This window comes from Asterias rubens, chromosome 2 (assembly GCF_902459465.1).
Source record: "Asterias rubens chromosome 2, eAstRub1.3, whole genome shotgun sequence".
NCBI lineage: Eukaryota > Metazoa > Echinodermata > Asteroidea > Forcipulatida > Asteriidae > Asterias > Asterias rubens.
The window spans coordinates 17,236,076-17,258,274 of NC_047063.1; the positions used below are offsets into that span (position 1 = coordinate 17,236,076).

The window sequence follows — 22,199 nt, forward strand, 5'->3', positions numbered from 1 at the left end:
ATAGTAAACTTGCAGGTACAACCATGGGACGAGCAGAGTATATTGTTCAAAACGTCGAGACCAAACTGGCTCTTTTGAGAGCCACCACTCCTTCAAAGGAGTTTTTACTCGTGGTGGTATCTGAAGTTTACTATTAATATTTATATTTATAGTTGTCCTTATGATGAGCCTAACACGTTGACTTGGATTGGGCGAGTTGGTCTATGTAAACCATTTGTAACCGATTTTATAAAATGCATATGGTTAGAAAGTTGTTTTAAAAGTAGAATACAGTGAAAATGCTTTGAAATTGCGTGGTTTTCCTTTTATTTTGCGAACTAGCACGGTTGGCAATTTTGTGGACAAATAAATTTGATGCCACAAATTGGAGTGCTGTGTTAGTTCACGACATATAAGGCAAATCGTGCAAATTCGAGGTATGTTTGTGTGGATCATTATATTCTACTTTTAAAACATCTTTCTATCCATATGCATTTCAGAACATCGTTTTCAAATGCTTTTAATAGACCAACCTGACCGATCCAAGGCAGCGTGTCCCTTTAAATATGAAAATTCCCCACAGGAATAATAAAAATGGTGTGTTCGTGTTCTAGAAACTTGTTAGACACAACCTTATATTAAAACTACACCAGCTACATTTATCGAGTAGGGGTTTTATTTATACACTGTAGCTGTTTATGCTGTGGTTTGAAGGAAATAGAACTGAATAAGTAACCAGTAATAAGTTTAAGTGTAATGTAACAAGTAATTAGTGTCAGCAGGCCTAAGTGTCAGTTGTGTGGTGCTTTCAATGTTTAAAAACGGTCAAACGGCTTTGTAGTATGAAAATTCCCTACATGAATAACTAACAGGTTGCTTTATATAGAAACCAGTTAGACTCAACAGCTCTCGTTGTAGCTGTTTATGCTGTGGTTTGAAAGATATAAAACTGAATAATTAACCTGTATTAGATTTGCTGTAACACCATGTGTGTATCTACTTGCCAGGTAGAGTTTGTTCTTAGAGAACTGTTTTGCTTTATTCTACTATCGTGGAGTAGATGTTCGGGGTTCTGGAGTCTTCTCAGTTCTGAAAAGAACTGTCCTGCTTTTTAACTATTACTTGGGCGGATGGTATAGAAAAAAGGCTGGGACTACTACTTAAGCTTATTGGATTGTGATTAACTGTTCTACCGCGGAGTCAGTTCTTAAAATGGTCTCAACTTTCGACTAGCTTGCTCTAGTCATCGTCATCAGGAGACCGTGTAATCAGTGTAACCTGTAATGAGTTTCAGTGCAATTGTAACAAGTAATTAGTGTCAGTTGTGTGTTGCTTCTTTAATGTGTGTAAAAAAAAATGTGTAAAAACAGTGTAATTAGAAAACTGTTATTAGAAATCATAGAACTAAATAAGTAACCAGTGAGGAGTTTCAGTTGTTTGTCGCTTTCAATGTGTGAATAAATGGTTTTGAAATGTAGGTCAAAATATAACTGATTTGCCCCAGTTTCTTTTTTAATTTAGCCCTTTGATTGTAAGCAGGCATGATATTGGGCCCTTGGTAGTAAAACAGGGCAATTTTATTGAACACAAGGGCTGACCTACTTGTTTTTATGGTGTAGGTTTAATTAGATTATTCAGGCTATTTGATCAAAAACAAATATGATATTTTTTCCCAAGGGCAAAACAGTCCGAAGTTAGGAAGAATAGAATGTTGAGAGTCTTTTTCTTTGACTCTTTTCATGTTGGCTCGCCCTCGGCCCTTCCCCTTACTCAATACCATGCCACTCTTTGCACATCTCTTCCCCATATATATTTGTTGCTTATTTTCTTCTTCTTTTTTTCTCTTTAGTGGAGTTGTATATATGTATTTCAAAGGCATGATACTTCACATTACAACATACAACAAATATTGCTTATGCATACAATTTAGGAGGACATATATAGCAAAGAAAGATAAACAGGTATAATTGTATACAATTTAAAGTGTAATCACTAGATCTCACAAAGAACAAACAATAATAAAGTTGAAATAAATATTATATGGTTGTATGAAGTTGCTGTTACACTTGGTGTCCAGTGAGTCTTATCTGAATAATTATTACAAATAGTAATCTTAAATGAATTAACTTATTTTAACATTTTTTATGCCATGAAAATATTGATTGTCAAATTTCAGCTCAGGAAAACTTGATGTTTTATGGAAAGCAGATACATTTTTTTTATAAAGCAGCTCCATGAAATTGGGCTCTTGTCGAATGTTGTAATTTCGAACAAATTTACATTGTAATTTTGGGTTGAACAAAGACAAATTGACTAGAGCAGGACATGAATCTGCAACTTCCAGATGCGTTCATGCCGGTGCTCAACCAAATGAGTTATCTAGCTCTATGTTGGCGGTCTTCCTATGTTGTTAATATTTTTTGCTGGGTTGCCAGTCAGAAGCCATACAACCTGTAACGCTATATGGACAGGAATCAGAATTAGGATAAGGGCCTGACAGCTCAGATGGGTTAGAGCACCAGCACATTAATCCGGAGGTCGCAAAGTCAAGTCTCACTCAAGTAAAAAAGATTCTTCAATCTACTTCAACCTAACATTATCTATAAAAAAAATAGCCCAGTCAGTTTCCCTTGTGGTTTAGCACTTTTACTTGAAATACAAAAAGTAGCATCTCTTTAAAGACACTGGGCACAATTGGTAATTGTCAAAGACCAGTCTTCTCACTTGGTGTATCTCAACATATGCATAACAAACCTGTTAAAATTTGAGCTCAATTGGTCGTCGAAGATGCGAGATTATAATGAAAGAAAACCACCTTTGTCACACAAAGTTGTGTACTTTCAGATGCAAAAAAACGAAATCAAACTAGTGGAAAATTACTTCTTTCTCAAAAAATACGTTAATTCAGAGAGAGCCGTTCTCACAATGTTTTATACTATCAACCTCTCCCCATTACTCGTGCAAGTAAGGTTTTATGCTAATAATTATTTTGAGTAATTACCAATAGTGTCCACTGCCTTTAAGGTGATCCCTCTCCTCGATCCTGCATTTACTTTGAGCCCTGTCATAGTGCTTTCTAGCTTGTACCACAAACTTGGGTTTGATTCCTGGCTATACACCAGGTACAAGTTGAATGACTTCGGACTGACACCTCTGAGCAAAGATACTTTACACTGTGTAAAGAGACTGGAATTTCTGTATTAAATTATACATATCTCTTGTGTCATTCCAGTCTTCCACTGCCGAGTTTACCGGTGTTTTCTTACATGGAGTCCATGATATTGGATGCAATCGTCATAGCAATCGTCACTTTCTCCGTCTCAGTTTCGGTCAGCTACATCTTCGCAAAGAAAAACAACTACGAAATCGACGCAAACCAGGTAAAGTCATTACCATAGTACCGGTTTAGCAATAAGAAACTTCAAGAAGAACATTCATTTGATGATTTTTGTATTAATTTTTTTCAAATTTATGCAAATTTTGTATTTAACTACCTTTTGATCTTTACAGATATGATAATTTCAATTAACAATCTTAACGAATCAAAATGCAGGCCTAAAAGAGTGCCTGGAGTGCTGAAAGTTCCTTAGGCTTTTCAACTGAATTAATATGTCATAAAAAAAAACTTTAAAAAAAAACAGCAAGCACTGTACTAATCACTTGCACTTTTCCGCACTTTCTCATCTCTTCATTGTATCCGTTTCAAGAGAGATATTCAAATAGCTTATCCACTCGTACTGCTGCACTTTGGAACTCCCTACCTGTAGTGTGTTTACCACCATCTGACACTCTTTTCCTGTTTAAGCTTTTAGAGTCTTTATATTTTATTGTAGTCGTCAATCAATCAACCGTAACATTTATTTGGCGCCATATTCCAACAATCATTGCTCATGGCACTGTACAGTAATCTCTTGTAAACGGATGCAATTTGATTCATGTCTTTAAGTACGTATTGTAGGTGATTGTCTGATGTTGTTGAGATGACTCTTTCATATCCTTAAGTGTCCCTTTGGTTTTTTGTGAGTAGATTTTTTCATTATAAACAAAAGTACAAAATTAAACAACCCCAACACAACCCATCCAACAAAAGTTTAATGAAAGGGGGTTTTACTGTTCTGCATAATTTGCAGGAAAATTCCAGGCAAGAATATTCCCTGTTCAATCCAAGTCCCAAAGATAATCTCACTGGCTCTAAAAGCTAATAGATCATAATTTGGTTTTTAACCTGTACACCTATGTGCAAGTCCGGTGTGTAAGCCCTGTGAAAAAAATACACATTGGTGTTCGGGCAAAAAAACAAAGAACATTAGTTATCCCCATGCATAATTAACATCATAGTGGTACCCACTGCTAATAAACAGGATTCAAACTGCCTCTACCCGCTGGACTAGCTCAGTAGTGTAGTCGTAAGATTTCATGGCTCTGCTTACTGTAAGCACAGAATCAGCGCTTACAGAAGCAGGGAATTGTGTGCTAACGCCAAGCGTATTTCACGGCTTAGCTGCGAATTTTGGTTTCTGCGCTTGCGTACTCCATGTTACAAGGCATTCTATGCTTACCAGGCTTAGCGCAGAAATTTGACGCTTAGCGCAGAAAATCGTTATCGTAGACGCAGAATTCGGCGGTAAGCAGAGCCATGAAATTTGGCCCTGTTCTAGCAATGCAAAGGTCTTAAAGAAGCAATTGTCTCGATCACTACTCCAAGAAATATCTCACTTGTACTGTTTCCCCCTTTACAGGAGTTGGTTGCTCTAGGTTCTATGAGTGTCGTTGGATCTTTCTTCTTATGTTACCCAGCTGCTACCTCATTGTCTCGATCACTACTCCAAGAAATATCTGGAGGAAAGACTCAAGTGTGTATCTGCTTTTTGTATTTTCCCAAAAATGTTGATTTTGATAAATTATTTGAGGTATTGATTTTGATACTCAAGTTTAAAAAGAAACCATATGTTACATAATCAGGCATGCAACTTTTCAGCTGATCAGCTGATTTCCCCTGTTTCCTTTCAAAACAGTACAATAGAAAACTGAAAAACACTGTTCAAAAATTAAGTGGGGTCGGCCATTTCCTATTTTCCAATTCAGAATACAGCCCCCCCCCTTTTGGTTTGTTTTGTAAGACTCCTCACGAAATAACAATTATATAAGTATTTTGTTAAACTTGGACATGAGCTAAGAAACATTTACCAGAGCAAGACTTAAACCTGGGTAAACTTGGGTAAACTTGGGTAAACTTGGGTAAACCTGTTCAAACCTGGGTAAACCTTGGTGTAATCCCTGGCTTACACAGCAGTTACAGGTTGTATGTTTTTTGACTGGCACCCCCAAACAAAGATATTGACAAAATAGAACGATCGCCAACATATAGGGCTAGATGGCTCAATTGGTAGAGCGCGAGCTTGTTAATCCGAAAGCTGCAGGCAGGCATGCAACTCTTTCGTGTTTCGCGGAATTCCGCTTTTTAAAAAGAATGATAAGTGCTATAAAAAAAAACTCTGGTTATTTTTTTTTTTTTTGGGGGGGGGGTATATTATTCTTTATTCAACCCCAAGTTGTTTAAGTTTACCCAGTCCGTTTTCCTTGTGGTTTATTACGTGAAAATTGTTTTTGAGATTAAAAACTTCAAATGTTTTGATTTATTTTTAAAAGAAAAATATATTAAAAAACGAAGTTGTCTTTTTTGTCATATTTGTCCTGTGAGGAAATCTACAAATTTGTCCTCAACTTTGATAATTCAATACTGATTGTATTTTTTATTTTATTTTTCCTTGCAGTTGACGAGTCTGTTTTCCTGTGTATTCATTCTAATTGTGTTGCTTTTTATAGCACCACTTTTTTACTCATTGCCAAAGGTATGGGCTTTCTTTCTTGTTTAAAATTTGTTTAAATATTTTATTTTTGATGGTTTTTTTAAGTTGCATGACCCAAATTTTACAGAAAATATTTGTATGTATGTTTATTAATGCAAAAACCTTTGCATTATACACCAGACAATGCACAGTATGCACAATGTAACATGCATTATTATTTGTACATTGCTGTTTGGATGTGATCCTGACAATAATTAATATTTGTGTTTTTAGTTATACTTACAGAATTTCCTGTTATCGTTGACTGGAGTTGTTCATGCAATACTTTAATGAAAGCTTGAAATTTTCTCATTTCTATAATTAGCCTTTTCAAATTTAAATATAAATGTTTGGGTCAAATTGGCAAAAAGTCACACTGAGCATCTTTCAATTTGTTTATTATAGTTTTTTTTTAGTTATTCCATTTTCGATTCCACTCCTTTTATGACATAACACTAATAAGCTATTAATAATATATTTTTTGTGACTTCTTGAATATTGTCTAGTACATTGTGAGTAGGATTTGAAACTTTGCATGGTGGAAATTAGATATAGTAGAGATTGCGGTAACACCGGTCACGTAATGATAATCTCTAATTGAGTTGGGGTGGTTCTAAAAGGAACCGTAGGTTATAAGCTCGACGTTTCGAGAAGTATGCAACTGTTTAAATTGTGCATCCTGGGACTAGAGAAATTTTCTATGACAGTAACACCCGTTTCAGATATGCGCGCAAGAGTTGCACGGAACCAAATAGATTAGGAGCAACTCGAGGTCGACACAAATAACTTTTTGTTTCAGACGGCTGACTAAATAAACATTTACATTGGCTCGGCTCATGACAAGTTTGACGTCTGAAACCAAGATGCTCCAGAGTTGTTCCGAACAACTGCAACAGTCGATCTCTCGATCTGTTTCAGACGTCAAACTTTTCATGTACTTAATTCTGAATTTGGTTCGGCGCGACTCTGGAGCGCCTGTCTGATACGTTGTGGAGCAAACACCCTGTCACAGTACTGAATGATGTATGACAGAATGGTACCTAGCTTTGCTTGTTTAGCAGTTGTTTTACAAACAGTGAACCGGTTGCTTGTTCAAACAATGTGACCCAGCAACTCTCGTCTTTAGTCTTGTAAATCCAATTAATCAACTCATGGTACCGGACGCTAGATGAGGAGGGGTTTGGCGATCAGCAAAGGGATAGGGACACAAATTCGAAAACGGATGAACCATTATCTGTTCGTGTTAGATGTGCGTTAGATTTTGTCTCGAAATCATAGAGTTGTATGTCACGCCTTAGCCAAATTATAGATACCCATTGGCTGGCAAAGGTTTTGAAAGTAAAACAAGTCAAAAACCATTCTGTATGTGTTCTTGTTTTTTTACGTTTTTGGGGTTTTTTTTTTTTCAATACTTGAGTCCAGTCTATTTACTAATACTAGTTGTGGGTATTATTATTAGATTATAATTAACAATATTGTTAAATTTTCCATAAGAGTACAAAACAAAATACAAGACAACATACCCTGAGATAGGCAAAGGTTGTCCAGCAAAAACAAATACAGACTTTGATCCGAAGATCTGTACAGCCCCGCCACATCTACTGTCGTGTATGAATAGTATGCCCTTTGCAGGCACTGTATATACATGCAGCACAATCATACTATTGGTTTACAAACCATATTAATTTGTCCGTCTTTACCTACGTTTCTTGACAGAACTCATGGGCTAAAATATACATTTGAAGAAGACTTTAAAAGAAGATCCAAACTTACCACTGTCACTTGGTTTTGAGTTTTCATTATGTCTGAATTCTTTAATCTTCCAAACACGAGTGACAACTGGGGTTGCCGTGGCCAGCTGGCTACCTGTTGCTATGTGCGTTTGTGCACTGCTAAGTGATACAACAACTATCCATCATCATAAAGTCTCAATGTGTTTGTAACAAAATTTCACTTGTTTTCCCTTTTTTTCTATCTTTTTTTTCTTATGACACAGAGCTGTCTGGCTGCAATTGTTGTTGTAGCCCTTCGAGGAATGTTCCGTCAGTTTAAAGATATCAAAGTTTTATGGAAGTATTCAAAAATAGACTGTGTAAGTTTTTAAGAATTAGAAAGAATTAGTAGTTCAATTCCAGAATGTAAAAAATCAAATCAGATCTTTAAAACATTTATTTTATGAGAACATTTTCTTCAATACTGAATCATTTTCTTCATTTTACTGGACTGCAAGGTAGAGGCCACTGATTTTGGCACAAGGCCAGTAAACTCAGACCGAGAAAGTTTGGCTTTCTTTTGTTGTTCAATTAAATAATAACACCTATCTGTGTATAGAGCTTTGGTTTAAAGGGAATGTACCGGTACACGATTGGTAATTGTCAAAGTCCAGTCTACTCACTTGGTGTATCCCAACATACATGACATAAGCATAAAATAGCAATCGAAAGTAAAAAAAAACCTTGTTAGACGAATTTGTGTGCTTTCAGATAGAAATAAAAGACTTCTAGCTAGAAGTCTTTTAATATTTTATTGAGAAACTACCTCTTTCTCAAAATCTACACTACTTCAGAGGGAGCCGATTCTCACGATGTTGTATACTTTCAGCAGCTCTTCAATGCTTGTTACCAAGTCAATTTTTAAGTTAATATTTGTTTTGAGTAATTACCAACCGTGTACCTTCCCTTTAAAGGAATTGTGTTCAAATGTTGACTTTGAATTTGACTAAAATTGTTCAATTCAGTGTTGGACATCAAAGTCTACTTACCCATAAGACAATTAATAAGATAAATCTAATTCTCTCAGTGATTCTTCAAATGGAAATAAATGAAATCATCTTTGTAGAATTTATTTATCATTTTGGTCTTGTGAAATAATCTTTGGTCCAGTTGCAAGCCCTTTTGTCTTGTGGATTCTTTTACCAAATTTGAGTCCTGATCATAAAGAAGATATGGTGTTGCATAAGGGTTACTTGAAGGCACTGGACACTATTGATAATTACTCAAAATAATAGATAGCATAAAAACTTACTTGGTAACGAGCAATGGAGAGCTGTTAATAGTATAAAACATTGTAAAAATCGACTCCCTCTGACATAGTAACATAGTTTTTGAGAAAGAGTTAATTTCTCTTTCAAATAATAGAAGACTTCAGCTTAAGCCTGTTATTATGCATCTGAAAGCACAGTATTCTCTTGCAATTTTGATGACCAATTGAGCCCATATTTTCACAGTTTATTTTATATTTTATGCATGTATTGGGATACACCAAGTGAGAACACTAGTCTTTGACTTATTACCAAATGTGTCCAGCCGTCGACTTCACCAAACTCTTCCTAACTTAGGATTAATCTTAGGACTTATGACAAGTTAAGTTCCGTATCCATAGACGTTAAGACGCATTGAACCCACCCTAAGTTAGGACAAGTTACTCATCCTAACTCGAGACAGGATTAATCCTTAGCGTTTCATGAAATCGCTTGCAGTGCCCTTTCATCTTTTTTTTTTGCATTAATATATTTTTTATGAATGCACTCTCAATTACAGATGATATGGTTAGTCACATGGTCTTCCACAGCTCTCCTGGGCGTCGACTTGGGGCTAGCAGTGGGTGTGGTCTTTGCTATCATGACGGTCATCGTGAGAACCCAGAAGCCGTACTGCTCCCTGATGGGAAAAATACCTGGCACTGACATCTACAGAGATGTTGCTTACTACAAAGATGTACGTCAAACAAATTGTTTCCATTTTTTCTTCACTTCCAAAGGGAACCATGAGTGTCTGAATGGTCAATTTGTTTTCCAACTTGTGCCAAAAATAGTCATAGTTTCATATATTAAAATACCTACAAAATAGAAATAATACAAGGTTTGTCAAGAGCCACCATTCTTTGACCAAACATATTCCAAGGCACTGATAAAAATACAAATTTAAGGAAAGAGTACAGAGATACAACTTCGTGTGACAAGGGTGTTTTTTTCTTCCATTATTATCCCGCAACTTCGAAGACCAAAAAAATAATTAAATTTTTCACAGGTTTGTTATCTTATGCATATGTTCAGATACGCCAAGTGAGAAGACTGGTCTTTGACAATGACCAATATTGTCAAGTGTCTTATTAAACCAGAAGTGTGTTTTTCAATATTAAAATACCATCCTGAATATTGTAGCGTATTGTTCTCGCAAACTCTGATTTTGTCCTAGACATGGTTGATGATTCTCTTTAAAATGTTAACAAGCTTTTTCCTGAAGACAAGTAGAGTATACTGTTCAAAACATCAAGATCAAACCGGCTCTTTTTAGAGCCAACACTCCCTCAAAGGAGAATATTATATAGTTGTACAAGCAAGTTTTTTATAGTTTATTATTGTCCTTCACACCATGCAAAGCTTCAAACATCACTTAAAGACACTGGACACACTGGTAATTGTCAAAGACCGGTCTTCGCACTTAGTGTATCTCAACATGTGCATAAATTAACAAACCTGTGAAAATTTGAACTCAATTGGTCATCGAAGTTGCGAGACAAATAATGGAAGAAAAAAACACCCTTGTCACCTGAAGCTACTTGATTTTGGGACCTCAAAGTCTAATTCTGAGATCTCAAAATCAAATTCAAACATTTTAGTGGAAAACTATTTCTTTCTCGAAAACTACGTTACTTCAGAGGGAGCCGATTCTCACAATGCTTTATACTATCAACAGCTCTCCATTGCTTGTATACTAAGTCAGTTTTTATGCTAACAATTGTTTTGAGTAATTACCAATAGTGTCCAGCACCTTTAATCTATTCATCAAATCATTCTAAAATGTGATTTCCCACAGGCTGAGCCGATACAAGGTATCAAGATTTTCCGTGTTCAAAGCCCCCTGTACTATGCAAACTCCGACTACGTTAAGAGTACCTTATACGGTAAATCCAAGTTGAACCCACCTGAGATTCTTAGGACAAGAGCCAAGGCAGATACCAAGAGGATAAAAATGGAGACCAGAGCAAAGAAAAAGGAAGTCAGACAGAGGAAGAAGATGTCTAAACACCCAAAAATAGATGAAGAATATGAGGTTAGGTCATGTTACATTACAATTATAAATAAAAGGTCCATAGAGCCTGGGCCTTGTTTTTTACAAAGTATACAACTTCCAGCCATTGGACACTTTCTGAACAGAACAAAAATTTAAAGTTCACAGATGTACAAATAACTTACAGGGTTTACAGAAGGTAATGGTGAAAGATTTCATTTCCCTAGAAATATTCTTTCATGAAATGCTTTACTTTTTGAAAAAAACATCAAAAACAATTATCAATTCTCGATATCGAGAATAACAGATTTATTTCTAATAAACACATGTCATGACACGGCGAAACGTGCGGGAACAAGGGTGGGTTTTCCCGTTATTTTCTCCAGACTCCGATGACCTATTGAGCCTAAATGTTCACAGGTTTGTTATTTTATATGTAAGTTGTGATACACGAAGTGTGGGCCTTTGGACAAAACTGTTTCCCGATGTTGTGTGATTGCTTTAACAGCAATTTAAAGTTCACACATTAAGTCGACCCGTGCTTGACCACTGACTAGCAATGTACATAGACCTTTTCGCAACTACTCGGCGTGCAATCAGGTGCATGCTGGTCTAGCTAGCTAACAAGTTTGATCGCTAGCTAGACCAGCATGCTTCTCATTCATGGGTATTTGCAAAAAGGTCTATGTATGGTGATGTACTCCATCAAGTTTAGTCAACCATCAGGGCCCATGTTTCATACAGCTGTTATGAAAAATACCGCTTGATGAATTTCATTTCTTAACAAAAATCGAGTGGGGCACCAGTCACACCAATGTAAACTTTTATTGGCTGGTAACCTGTTTCTGTTTAGCAATATTGACTTGTCTTTGCTTTTCAGAGCCATGCACACTCCTACTTAAGAGATTTACACATGGTTGAACCCGCAAGTTTACTATTTATTGGTGGGTTCTTCCTATTATTGTTATACACACCATGCTAAGCTTCAAACAGTAGTTACTTCCATTGCCTTCCCCAATTTTGCTACAGTGTCACTGGATCGATTCTGCTCTTTACATGGTAAGTCATCGAAGTGTGGGTTCGGGTCCCCGTCGTGACACTAGTGCCCTTGAGTAAGATGCTTTATGATAATTGCTTCCCTTCACCATGGGGTATAAATGGGTACCTGCAAGGGTAGAGGTTGATATATTGTGAAGGAAAAAACCTTTAGGGTGCTATGGTTGCCCAGCTTGTATACTCCCCAGGGAACTGAGAAAGATTAGAGGAATTAATAGAGGAATTAGTTACCAGGGCACTGTTGTAAGAACTTGTTATTATTTTTATTATTATAGGGCTTCATGTGGAAAAATCCCCCAGGCTTACAGATATTACATAAGGATTGGTCAGGATAGAAAAACATAAATGGTTAAATTGTTAGTCTGAAAGCTTACTGATTGTGACACTCATACTAGAACAATTTATTTTCCTAAATGTTTCCTTGTGAATTAGTCACACAGAGCATCTTGACTTCAAAAGAAATTCTGTGGCCCTTGGGCGGGCCCCGGACACCCAACGCCGCAAGGGGCGAGCTTGCGCTCGCAAGGATAGGACTCACATTTCCAGACACTTTTTCAGGCTTTTTTTAAGACAAGCAATCACATCCCTGCATACTCCAGAAAGCTGTATCTGAAAATCTAACATAAATACCAACTGCTGATTTGGGTTTTTGCAACCAAAATTTGTTTACATGTTGAAAATTGTGGATGATGATTTGTTTTCCATATTTTCTCCCGCCTCACATAACAGATTAAACCCAAGTTTTCACAATATTTTTTAAGAATAAAAGTTCACCAAAATAAACAAATCCTAATTTTGTTGGCTTTGTGTTATGATCAACATACAATTATTTTTAGGCCTAACGAATAGAAAAATGTTGGTTTTTTTTTAAGTGTAGGTGACAATTTCAGCAGTTCTGGGGTTAAACTTTAACAGGTTTTACATGGAATTATCAATTAATACGTCCTCTTTTGAATTTCAGATTAAAAGCTAAACTATCACTTTCATTTTCTTAATCTTTCAGGGATTACCATAAAAGGTGTCAAAACCCCCATCTCCCCACCCCCAAGAAAAGATATATAAAATAAAATAAATAAATAGGTAAACAAACAAAGTGCAGTATTAATTAATTGATCAAACTTACCTTTGTGCCATCCCTATAAAAAAAACTTCACTTCTTCCATTGTGCATTAGATGACGTCTAACAATACAACCATCATCAACGACCCCAAAAAAGACTTGATTGAACAGTTCAACCAGGTAGAAAATCATAATAATCACAATGACAACGGAAATGTTGAGAGTATAGAGACGACACTGGAGGATGGAACCCACTCACTCGTTCTGGACCTCGGCTCGGTCAGCTTCATCGACTGCGTTGGGATTAGCGCCCTCAAGAGCATCATTGCTGACTATGAGAAGATCGGGATCAACGTGGTGATCGCGCACTGTAAAGGTAAATGCTTAAAGACACTGGACACTATTGGTAATTGTCAAAGACTAGTCTTCACAGTTGGTGTATCTCAACAAATGCATAAAATAACAAACCTGTAAAAATTTGAGCTCAAGCGGACGTCGAAGTTGGGAGATATTAATGAAGAAAAAAAAACACCCTTGTCGCACCATGGTCACACGGAGTTGTGTGCTTTCAGATGGTTGATTTCGAGACCTCAAATTCTAAGTCTGAGGTCTCAAAATCAATCTGTGGTCTCAAAATCAAATTAGTTCTTTCTCTAAAACTACGTCACTTCAGAGGGAGCTGTTTCTCACAATGTTTTATATTATCAACCTCTCCCCATCTGGTAATCAAGAAAGGTTTTATGCCAATAATTATTTTAAGTAATTACCACTAGTGTCCACTGCCTTTAAAGCTGTGTTTGAGTTCTTGGAGAATGGAGATAGTATTGTGGCCAAGTGGATAAGAGCACCCGACTCAAGCTCTGATGACCATCACATAAAAGTATCACAGCTCTTCAGAAAAATGCATCGGAGTAATTTGTTAAAATATTTCATTTGGTTATAATTTGTTTCGTAGAAAACGTGCGTGAGATGTTACTGCAGAGTGGCTTCATGAAACAAGTCGGCTTAGATCGAATGTTTGTCACTTTACATGATGCAATCCAGCAGATTTCTTCTGATCTAGAAGCACATTCAGCAAACAAGGTAATAATAATAATAGTGGCTTCTTATATAGAACTCATATCCGTCACTCAGTGACGCTCAAGGCGCTTCAAAATTATTATTTATTCCTGCAAAGTATGTGGGACTCGATATAAATCATGAGACCTTTACCTTTTTGTACAAGGTACATATGTACTTGAAGGCATAGAACAATCTTTAGTACAATCTAGCGCGGTTTGTGGAGACATCGACTACATAAGACTTTCCCTCTCTCTGAGTTATGGTGGTTTTTTAAATGAACCGTGGGTTTAACAACTACAACGCTTACAGTGTGCCCTGATTGACTTCCTTCTTCTGGTCATCTTCAGGAGAAGAAAGATAACGTTTGCAGATGATCAGAGCATACTGAAGACGGTCAGAGCATTCTGATCGAAATGTTGAGTTTTTAACCGCAAAAGAGGCAGTCTTATGTACGCCATGTGTAACCTAATAGATTGTATTCTCACCACAAAAGTTTCAAATCTGGAAGACATTCACACCAGTGTTACATTTTGACAATTAATACAAAAGCCATGTATCATTGGCTCTGGCACCAGAGACCAGTATCATTGCTCTGCTTACAAAAAGAAAGAACTTACGACAGCAGGGAATTCTGTGCTTACGTTAAGCGTATTTCACAGGTTAGCTAGGAATTCTAGCGTGTGCGCGTGCGTGCTCCATGTTACTAGGCATTCTAAGCTTACACAGCTAGTGCAGAAATTTGGCGTGTACCCTGCAAGTGGAGAAGGGTGATCGTAAGCGCAGAATTTGGCGCTAAGCAGAGCCATGAAATTAGGCTCGGGTTTAGTTGCTGTTAGAGTCAAACTGACCGCCCTTTAATAATAATAATAATAATAATAATAATAATAATAATAATAATAATAATAATAATAATAATAATAATAATAATAATAATAATAATAATAATAATAATAATAATAATAATAATAATAATAATAATAATAATAATAATAATAATAATAATAATAATAATAATAATAATAATAATAATAATAATAATAACCGTATTTATAACACGCCTTTTGCCAAAGGATACAAAGCGCCAGGTATTATTACTGCAAGGAGTGGGGGCGATTTTTGAGATAATATAAGACCTAATCCTTAAGCACCATGTAATGGTTTACAAGGTGCTGTGGCGCAATATGCTGCCAATCCAGCCAGGAACACCGGGGCGAACCCCTTCTCTTTTCGGTAAGTGCACTGGGTTCTTTTACATGCGTTTAAACAACACATGGGACCAACGGCTTTACGTCCCATCCGAAGGACGAAGCAATGGTTATGTGTCTTGCTTAAGGACACAGGTGTCACGGCTGGGGATTCGAACCCACACTCTGCTGATCAGAAACACCAGAGTTTGAATTTGGTGCTCTTAACCGCTCGGCCACGACACTTCCACCAAGCGAGAGCCAGTTCAAATTGTATTGAGTAAATAGATGTTAAATTTACTAGCGGGCAACTCAATGGTCTTATGATTATTGCATCTATCCACTTCTTGATGATGTTTCATTTTAATAGATGTTATTTTTGCATCGTGGATAAAGAATGTAATTTTTTGTTTATCCTTACACCAATATGTAATACAAACTCTCTACTTCCCAGAGTTCTGTGAAAAATATTCCACTTGCAAATCATTCTGGTGGGACGCAAACCCATGACCTTACTTTATTTTTGTCTTTTTTTTCCTTTTGTTCCCACAGTTTGCCCTTGACTACATTTCAGGAGCATCAGGTGGTGATGCTTCTTATGAAATGAAGGATCTTTGTAATCATGACAAGGGTGCTGATACTGACCAACTCCACGTAGAGATGAACTAGTAAAAATGAACAGCCAAAACGTAAGCAATATGATGTGACACTCGTAGATTGAAATGGGTCTTAGCTCTCTTCTGAAGTATGGCAAATCTTAATTTTTTTACAGATCTGGGCCCAATTTCATAAATATGTTTAGCAGAAGAAGAAAAAATGTTTAGCAATAGCCTTGAGGCAAAAAATGAGCAGGGCGCCAGTTGCAACAATGTCAACTTTATGGAATTTTTGATGGTAACCAGTATCTGTAAACCAAGATTTTTCTGTGCTTAGCAAGTTTTTTATGCTTACAGTCTGTGACTAGAGTGGGACTTGAACCTATGGCCTTGATTAATGTCTTGCCCCTCTACCAACATAACACCCCTTACAAATATTCTGCCTTTTCATTGGTTTAGAGCGTGTCACATGATGTGTCTTAGTTTTACTAGACGGCGTACAAGTGATAGTTCATCGTTTGCCGTGTGATGATGCATCATTTGTCGACTATCACACGGCGTGCAGTACCCAGACGTCTTTTTACCCATCCGAACCCAATCAGTTGTGCATCTGTGTATCTGAAACGGGCGTCTGAACGTTACGTGTACGGAGATGATAAATAGTCTGTTGGGGCTGACTGCTTTAACTCGTGCTATGGTTAAAACTACGACTCCCTTGGTGATCCCCGGACCGTTCCATTTTCCCTTGGCTGCGCCTCAGGAAAATAGAACGCTCCGGGGATCACCTCTGGTGTCTTAGTTTCAACCATAGCACTCAAAGCAGTCAATATTTGTATACTATCACATATAATTATCAATGAATTTCAAAGATATAGTTTGTCATAATCTGTACTATGGTTGTGTTTGTTTATCAAATCAAATTCGGACATCGAGTTTGACCGGAGTTTGACTGTGTCCTAAAGTGACAGTCACTTTTGAGACTATAGATCAAGGTAACTCCCACACATTTATTTATTTATTCGTTTAGGCCTTAAAAAAAAAACAGCAACAATAACAGAAAATGGAGGATTTAAATACCACAACCTATGGACAAACAAACATAAAATGACTGATCCGTCCAACACAACCTACAAGTTACACCTTATTAGACTATGAATAAGAGTCAAGGAACTGAGCTCTTAGAAAGAGGGTGAATATTTAAGAGAATCATTTAAACTATTCCAGTATGAGATGCCTCGATGGACAACATTGTTTTTAGACTAAGATAATCTATTAATATGGACGAACTAATTACCCTTAGCGCTACAACGAGTATTATATGCGTGAATATTTTAAGTTATGTAAAACAAGAATTAAGACGGAGAAAGTAGGTTATGCATACATTTATTCATGAATTTACCCAAATTAAGGTGGTATAAGTCAATACGTTTAAGTATGTTTAATTCTGCAAATAATGGACCAGAATGCTGATGGTATCAAGCATGGGATTGGAGGTATCCCATGGTGATTAAGATATCAATGTATAATTTGGTTTGCGGTAACACCATGTGTGTATCTACTTGCTGGGTAACTTACGTTCTTTCGAAAACTTGTCTTGATTTGTATTCTACTAGCGCGGAGTAGATTATGGGAACTCATTACTACTGCAGAGTGGATTTTCGGAATTCGCAAGACTTCTCAGTTCTGAAAAAGAACCGTCCTGCCTATTGTAGGAAATCGGTCTGGATTACTTTTTTCGCTTTAGTGGAAAGAGGGGACTTCTCTTTATTTAACTTCACTCCCGCGAATTCTGATGTTCTTGAACACCTTGAACACCATGCGCCATGAACACCCAGCAGGGTGGATACGTGCGCATCACAAGTCTTATTATTATAAATATTGTTAGTTCTTAATTGGTCTCAACGTTTCGACTAGCTTTGCTCTAGTCGTCACCAGAAGACTGACATTGGTGGTAACATATTTCTGCTGAGTAAGTTAAGTCAGTGCCAGTGTAAATTTGTTGCCTAGTGGCTTTATGAAATTTGCCCTTGGTTGGTAAGTGGTGCTGTGCTCCACTTGTTATCTCCGTGGGCGGGTTTGACTCCTGCTGACCCGAGAAAACATGTTGATATTTCCGAGACTACCTCACCTTTTTTCTTTTTACATCTGAAAACTTGTGTATGGACCTTTCTTTATTTTCGTCTTTTCCCATTGTTTGGTGGCTTTTAGTACCGGCCAAACCCAGCAAAAAATAATTTTTCTGGCTTGTTCATTTTAGTAACTCCTCACCCGTATTCATTTAGGTACACAAATAGAAAGAATAAAGTTTGATTTATTGTTTTAACTAAAAGCAATTTGAAATAAAATTTAATCCTTGACAATCTTTATTTTTATGATTTCATGGAAACTAATAATGGTTGTTAATGGACGTATGACATTGACAGCATGTACAGAAGAATTACAAATAATATAATATAATTAAATATATTGTAAGATGTCTTTCCAAAGAAGAGTTGAAGGGAGGTTATATGATTAGTTTGCTAGACAAAGTTTTCCATAGAAACCTACCGCAGCATTTGATAGTATAAAGCATTATGAGAAACATTTCACATCAAAGTAATGTGGTTATGTCAAAATATATATATTTGTTATGCCTTTAAATTTGAATCTAAGAAGCGTTACTTTCAGTCAAGTTTCTCAGGTTGTTTATTCCTGTAGAGAATTGTCTTCCTGGTTGTTTGCTCAAGATTTTTGGCGATATCTCATAATGCAACCATTAATGTATACACACGTATACTAAACGCTTCCAAAAAGAAAATCAAATATTGAAGACCTCTCTGTTTTAATGCTGTACTTCTCTCTGTACATCTTTGAATTCTGAGAGTTATAAAGTTTCCTTCTGAGTCAGTGCAATTATCAAGTAGAAATTGTCAAAACAAATATTTAAGTTTAATAATTAATTGACGCAGCTGCTGGTCAGAAATGTTGCGGCCATGCTAGTGAGAGAAACTGGCTAGCTGGTTTCAGTATTTAGGCCTACAGGTAGTTGGTTTTAGTTTCTGGACGAGATGGTGCTGAATCTTTGTTGTTATTTTTATTTTTTTAAATTTTTTTGTTTACCAAAGGTTTGAATAAATTTGTGCTTCCTAAAACCGCCTTCCTACCACAGTACCAGGTTTTTAACAATGGGTCTATAATCAACACACTTCGTGAGATTGTTATTTAGTTAATTGAAGGTGGCTTTTTTACAATTCCACATCATTTTGAACAAAACTGTTGAACTTCCAAATGTATATTTTTATATGAAGCAGCTGGTAACACTATAGAGAATTGATAGCAATAAGTGAAATGATTAAAATTGTATGTATTCATTCCAGATAGTTTTTTTGCATTGACTTGAAGTTGGGCAGAAGCACAAATTTTTTATTTTATATGAACTCAATGCCAATACAATTTCAACTTAAATGGAGTAACCTGGGGTTATTTTATGTCAAGCAAACGCACAAATATACATTTTAAATTGCCAAAGTTAAACGTTAGTTGTATTTCATGTGCTTTTTCTGTGAAATTGTGCATTTGTGTGTGACAGTTATTATGCATTTGCAATCTAAGGTTCTATACTGATTTATATACGTGTGGACAAAGGGCTCGATTTCACAAAGCACCCAGATTTATCTTTAGATGAGTTATCAACTTGTAAATCAAAAAATATAGAGACGTAAGTATAATGTTGTGTGCCTTTTTTCTGTGTAATTGTGCATTTGTGTGGGTGACCGTTATTCGCATTTGCACTCAATAAGGTTATATACTGATATAATTTATATAATACGTGTGGACACATGGCTCGGTTTCACAAAGTACCGAGATTTATCTTTAGATGGGTTAAAAACACACAATATAGAATAGTCTATAATGCTGTGTGCCTTTTTTCTGTGGAATCGTGCGCGTTTGTGTGGGTGACAGTTATTTGCACTTGCAATCTAACGCTACAATGCTTTCTTTCACAGATTAAAGCAATATTTGGGCCCAGGGCTCGATTTCACAAAGCACTAAGATCCATCTATTGTCGATATAACCAAGTGATTTGTACTGTGGCACACACTGCTGACAGTTAAGATCAACTCATTGTGAAATTGGCCTTAAGGTTCGCAAAAAAAGTGCAAATATAGCCAAGACCTGAATTTACTATTTTAGGCCAAGATGATTGTATGGTGTATTGAGATTTATTGTAAACTAAATATAAAAAAAAAATAAACTATTGACTCCCACCGAACAAAGGCAGATTATAGTTTGATATTTTGTATTGTGTAATTATATTAAATAAATGAAGAGCAGTATTATATTTATTAGAATATTTTATATGGTATATTGTGTCAACTGACGACAACTCTGATTTGAATGAAAAAATTACAGTGTACAACTTTGATGACTGCAAACATAAATATTATTTTTCTCACATCTGTGCACCATTCCATGCAGGTCTCGGAACATTTACCGTTTAAAAGAGAAATGGTTCACCCTAGGTTTTGTTTCTTTTCATCTTCTTTTTATTTGCAGTTGAGCTCACTTTTTGTTTCAGTAAACATAATAAATATAATGTTGTAAATATATATCATGCAAATACACACAGCCAAAAGATACAAACATTTAAGAGAGAAACCAATTCTTTCTCTCTTTGTTTCGTTTTTAGGATGAAATTTATTATTTTTTATTTTGTTTAATTCTTTAATATGCAATGATTATTGTTTTACTACAGTGCATAGCATCTCAATAAAATAGGCCTACATTTTATGTTAATATATATATATATGTATAGAAATAACTATCAATAAACGTGATTATTATAAATGTGATTATTTGTGACGTTAATTACTGCCCTGTTTTGTGCATGCATTATTGTTTACATAACTTCAGCTCAAATCTAAAGTCATCAAACAAATTTCCATGAACTTGGATTTAGTGGAGTTTGAAGGTTCATTTCGGCTGTTCAGACGTCCGGAATGGGCCAGCCCCCTGCGGGTTATATGGGGAGATTTTAAGTTTTTTTTGTCTCGGGGTTCTGGTGGTAAGGATCTTTATTATAAAACATCATACAATTCTGTATAATTGAAACTATTTTTCCATTTACAATTACTCGCAGAGATATATTTGTTTACACTAACAAAGTGCCCCACCGCCCCCCCCCTACAAAAAAATATTTTGCACCATCGCCTAACAGTCCAGAAGGCTCGCCCCCCAACCCGAACCTGCGCCTCGTGGTATTGGTGGTAAGGATCTTTATTATAAAACATCATACAATTCTGTTTAATTGAAACTATTTTTTTCATTTACAATTGCTCGCAGAGATATATTTGTTTACACTAACAAAGTGCCCCACTGCCCCCCCCCCCCCCCACCCCACTACAAAAAAATGTTGCACCCTCGCCTAACAATCCAGCCTGTCCAGAAGGCTCGCCCCCAACCCGAACCTGCGCCTCGTGGTATTGGTGGTAAGGATCTTTATTATAAAACATCATACAATTCTGTTTAATTGAAACTACTTTTTTCATTTACAATTACTCGTAGAGATATATTTGTTTACACTAACAAAGAAGCCGTGATCTCGCATAGGGCCTTAGTAGTAGCGGGAATTTCGTTTTTCAACATGACATGCGGTGATACTTTCTATTTTTGGAATCCTCTTCTTGCGAGAAAACCATGACCATACAAGGGCATTTGTTTTGTCAGTATGCAGATGGACGAACAGTGATTATCCAATCAAAATCATTGCTAACTCTTGACCAATCAACGCATTGTTTTATTTGCGCTGTTCCAATAATGACTGTCACTAAAATTTCACACTGCGTAGAGTAAACAAATAGTCCGCCAAATAAATTTAAATTCACCTAAAACTCTGTTAGAAACTAAAAATGGGTTGATTTGTTTGAAGAACTTTCCTTACAACTTATCCTCAAGCAATTTTGTTGAATCGTCGCTCTAAAAGACGAAAATCTGAGAATATTTGGAGGGTTAGTGAACAACTTGTGTGTTCAGATACCTGAACGCCCAAGGCTTGCTATGCACCTTAGCATGCAATCGTGCTGTTGTGTACACCTAATACCTCCATGTGTACACCGACATTTTCTTCATTTTGAGCAGACGATAAAACAACTTTTCCGTATGAGTTTATTTGCATTTTACACCTTAAAATCTTTTAAAGGTGAACATGTTTTTAATTTGCCTTTTCTCTAGACGCCTGCTCTCTATTTGAAAGTCAACATTTTTATAGCGGCATAGCAATTCTCCCATCCAAACCACAGCTACTTACGTAGAGGGTTTTTACTGCAGTTGTTTTTCCCCTTTTCAAAAGAATGAGAGACTCCTAGTAACTACTTTTGGAGTTCAAAGACAGTGAACACTATTGGTAATTGTCCAAAACTAGTC

General features: G+C 36.3%; 1 protein-coding gene across 3 annotated transcripts in view; it reads left to right on the forward strand.

Moving 5' to 3' along the window:
- Positions 1 to 16,288, forward strand: part of LOC117302439 (sulfate transporter-like) — a 60,973-nt gene extending 44,685 nt beyond the window's left edge. Inside the window, exons 9-18 of one of the 3 annotated variants that reach the window (XM_033786390.1) lie at positions 3,212 to 3,359; positions 4,719 to 4,832; positions 5,754 to 5,831; positions 7,825 to 7,920; positions 9,368 to 9,544; positions 10,646 to 10,882; positions 11,870 to 11,899; positions 13,070 to 13,331; positions 13,911 to 14,038; positions 15,754 to 16,288. In XM_033786390.1, the coding sequence (XP_033642281.1) occupies positions 3,212 to 3,359; positions 4,719 to 4,832; positions 5,754 to 5,831; positions 7,825 to 7,920; positions 9,368 to 9,544; positions 10,646 to 10,882; positions 11,870 to 11,899; positions 13,070 to 13,331; positions 13,911 to 14,038; positions 15,754 to 15,870 (1,387 nt within the window). In that variant the 3' untranslated portion in view covers positions 15,871 to 16,288. Of the gene's footprint in view, positions 1 to 3,211; positions 3,360 to 4,718; positions 4,833 to 5,753; positions 5,832 to 7,824; positions 7,921 to 9,367; positions 9,545 to 10,645; positions 10,883 to 11,720; positions 11,900 to 13,069; positions 13,332 to 13,910; positions 14,039 to 15,753 lie in introns of those variants that run through there. The other 2 variants (XM_033786398.1, XM_033786408.1) reach the window with 2 other exon arrangements.
- Positions 16,289 to 22,199: the final 5,911 nt, after the last annotated feature.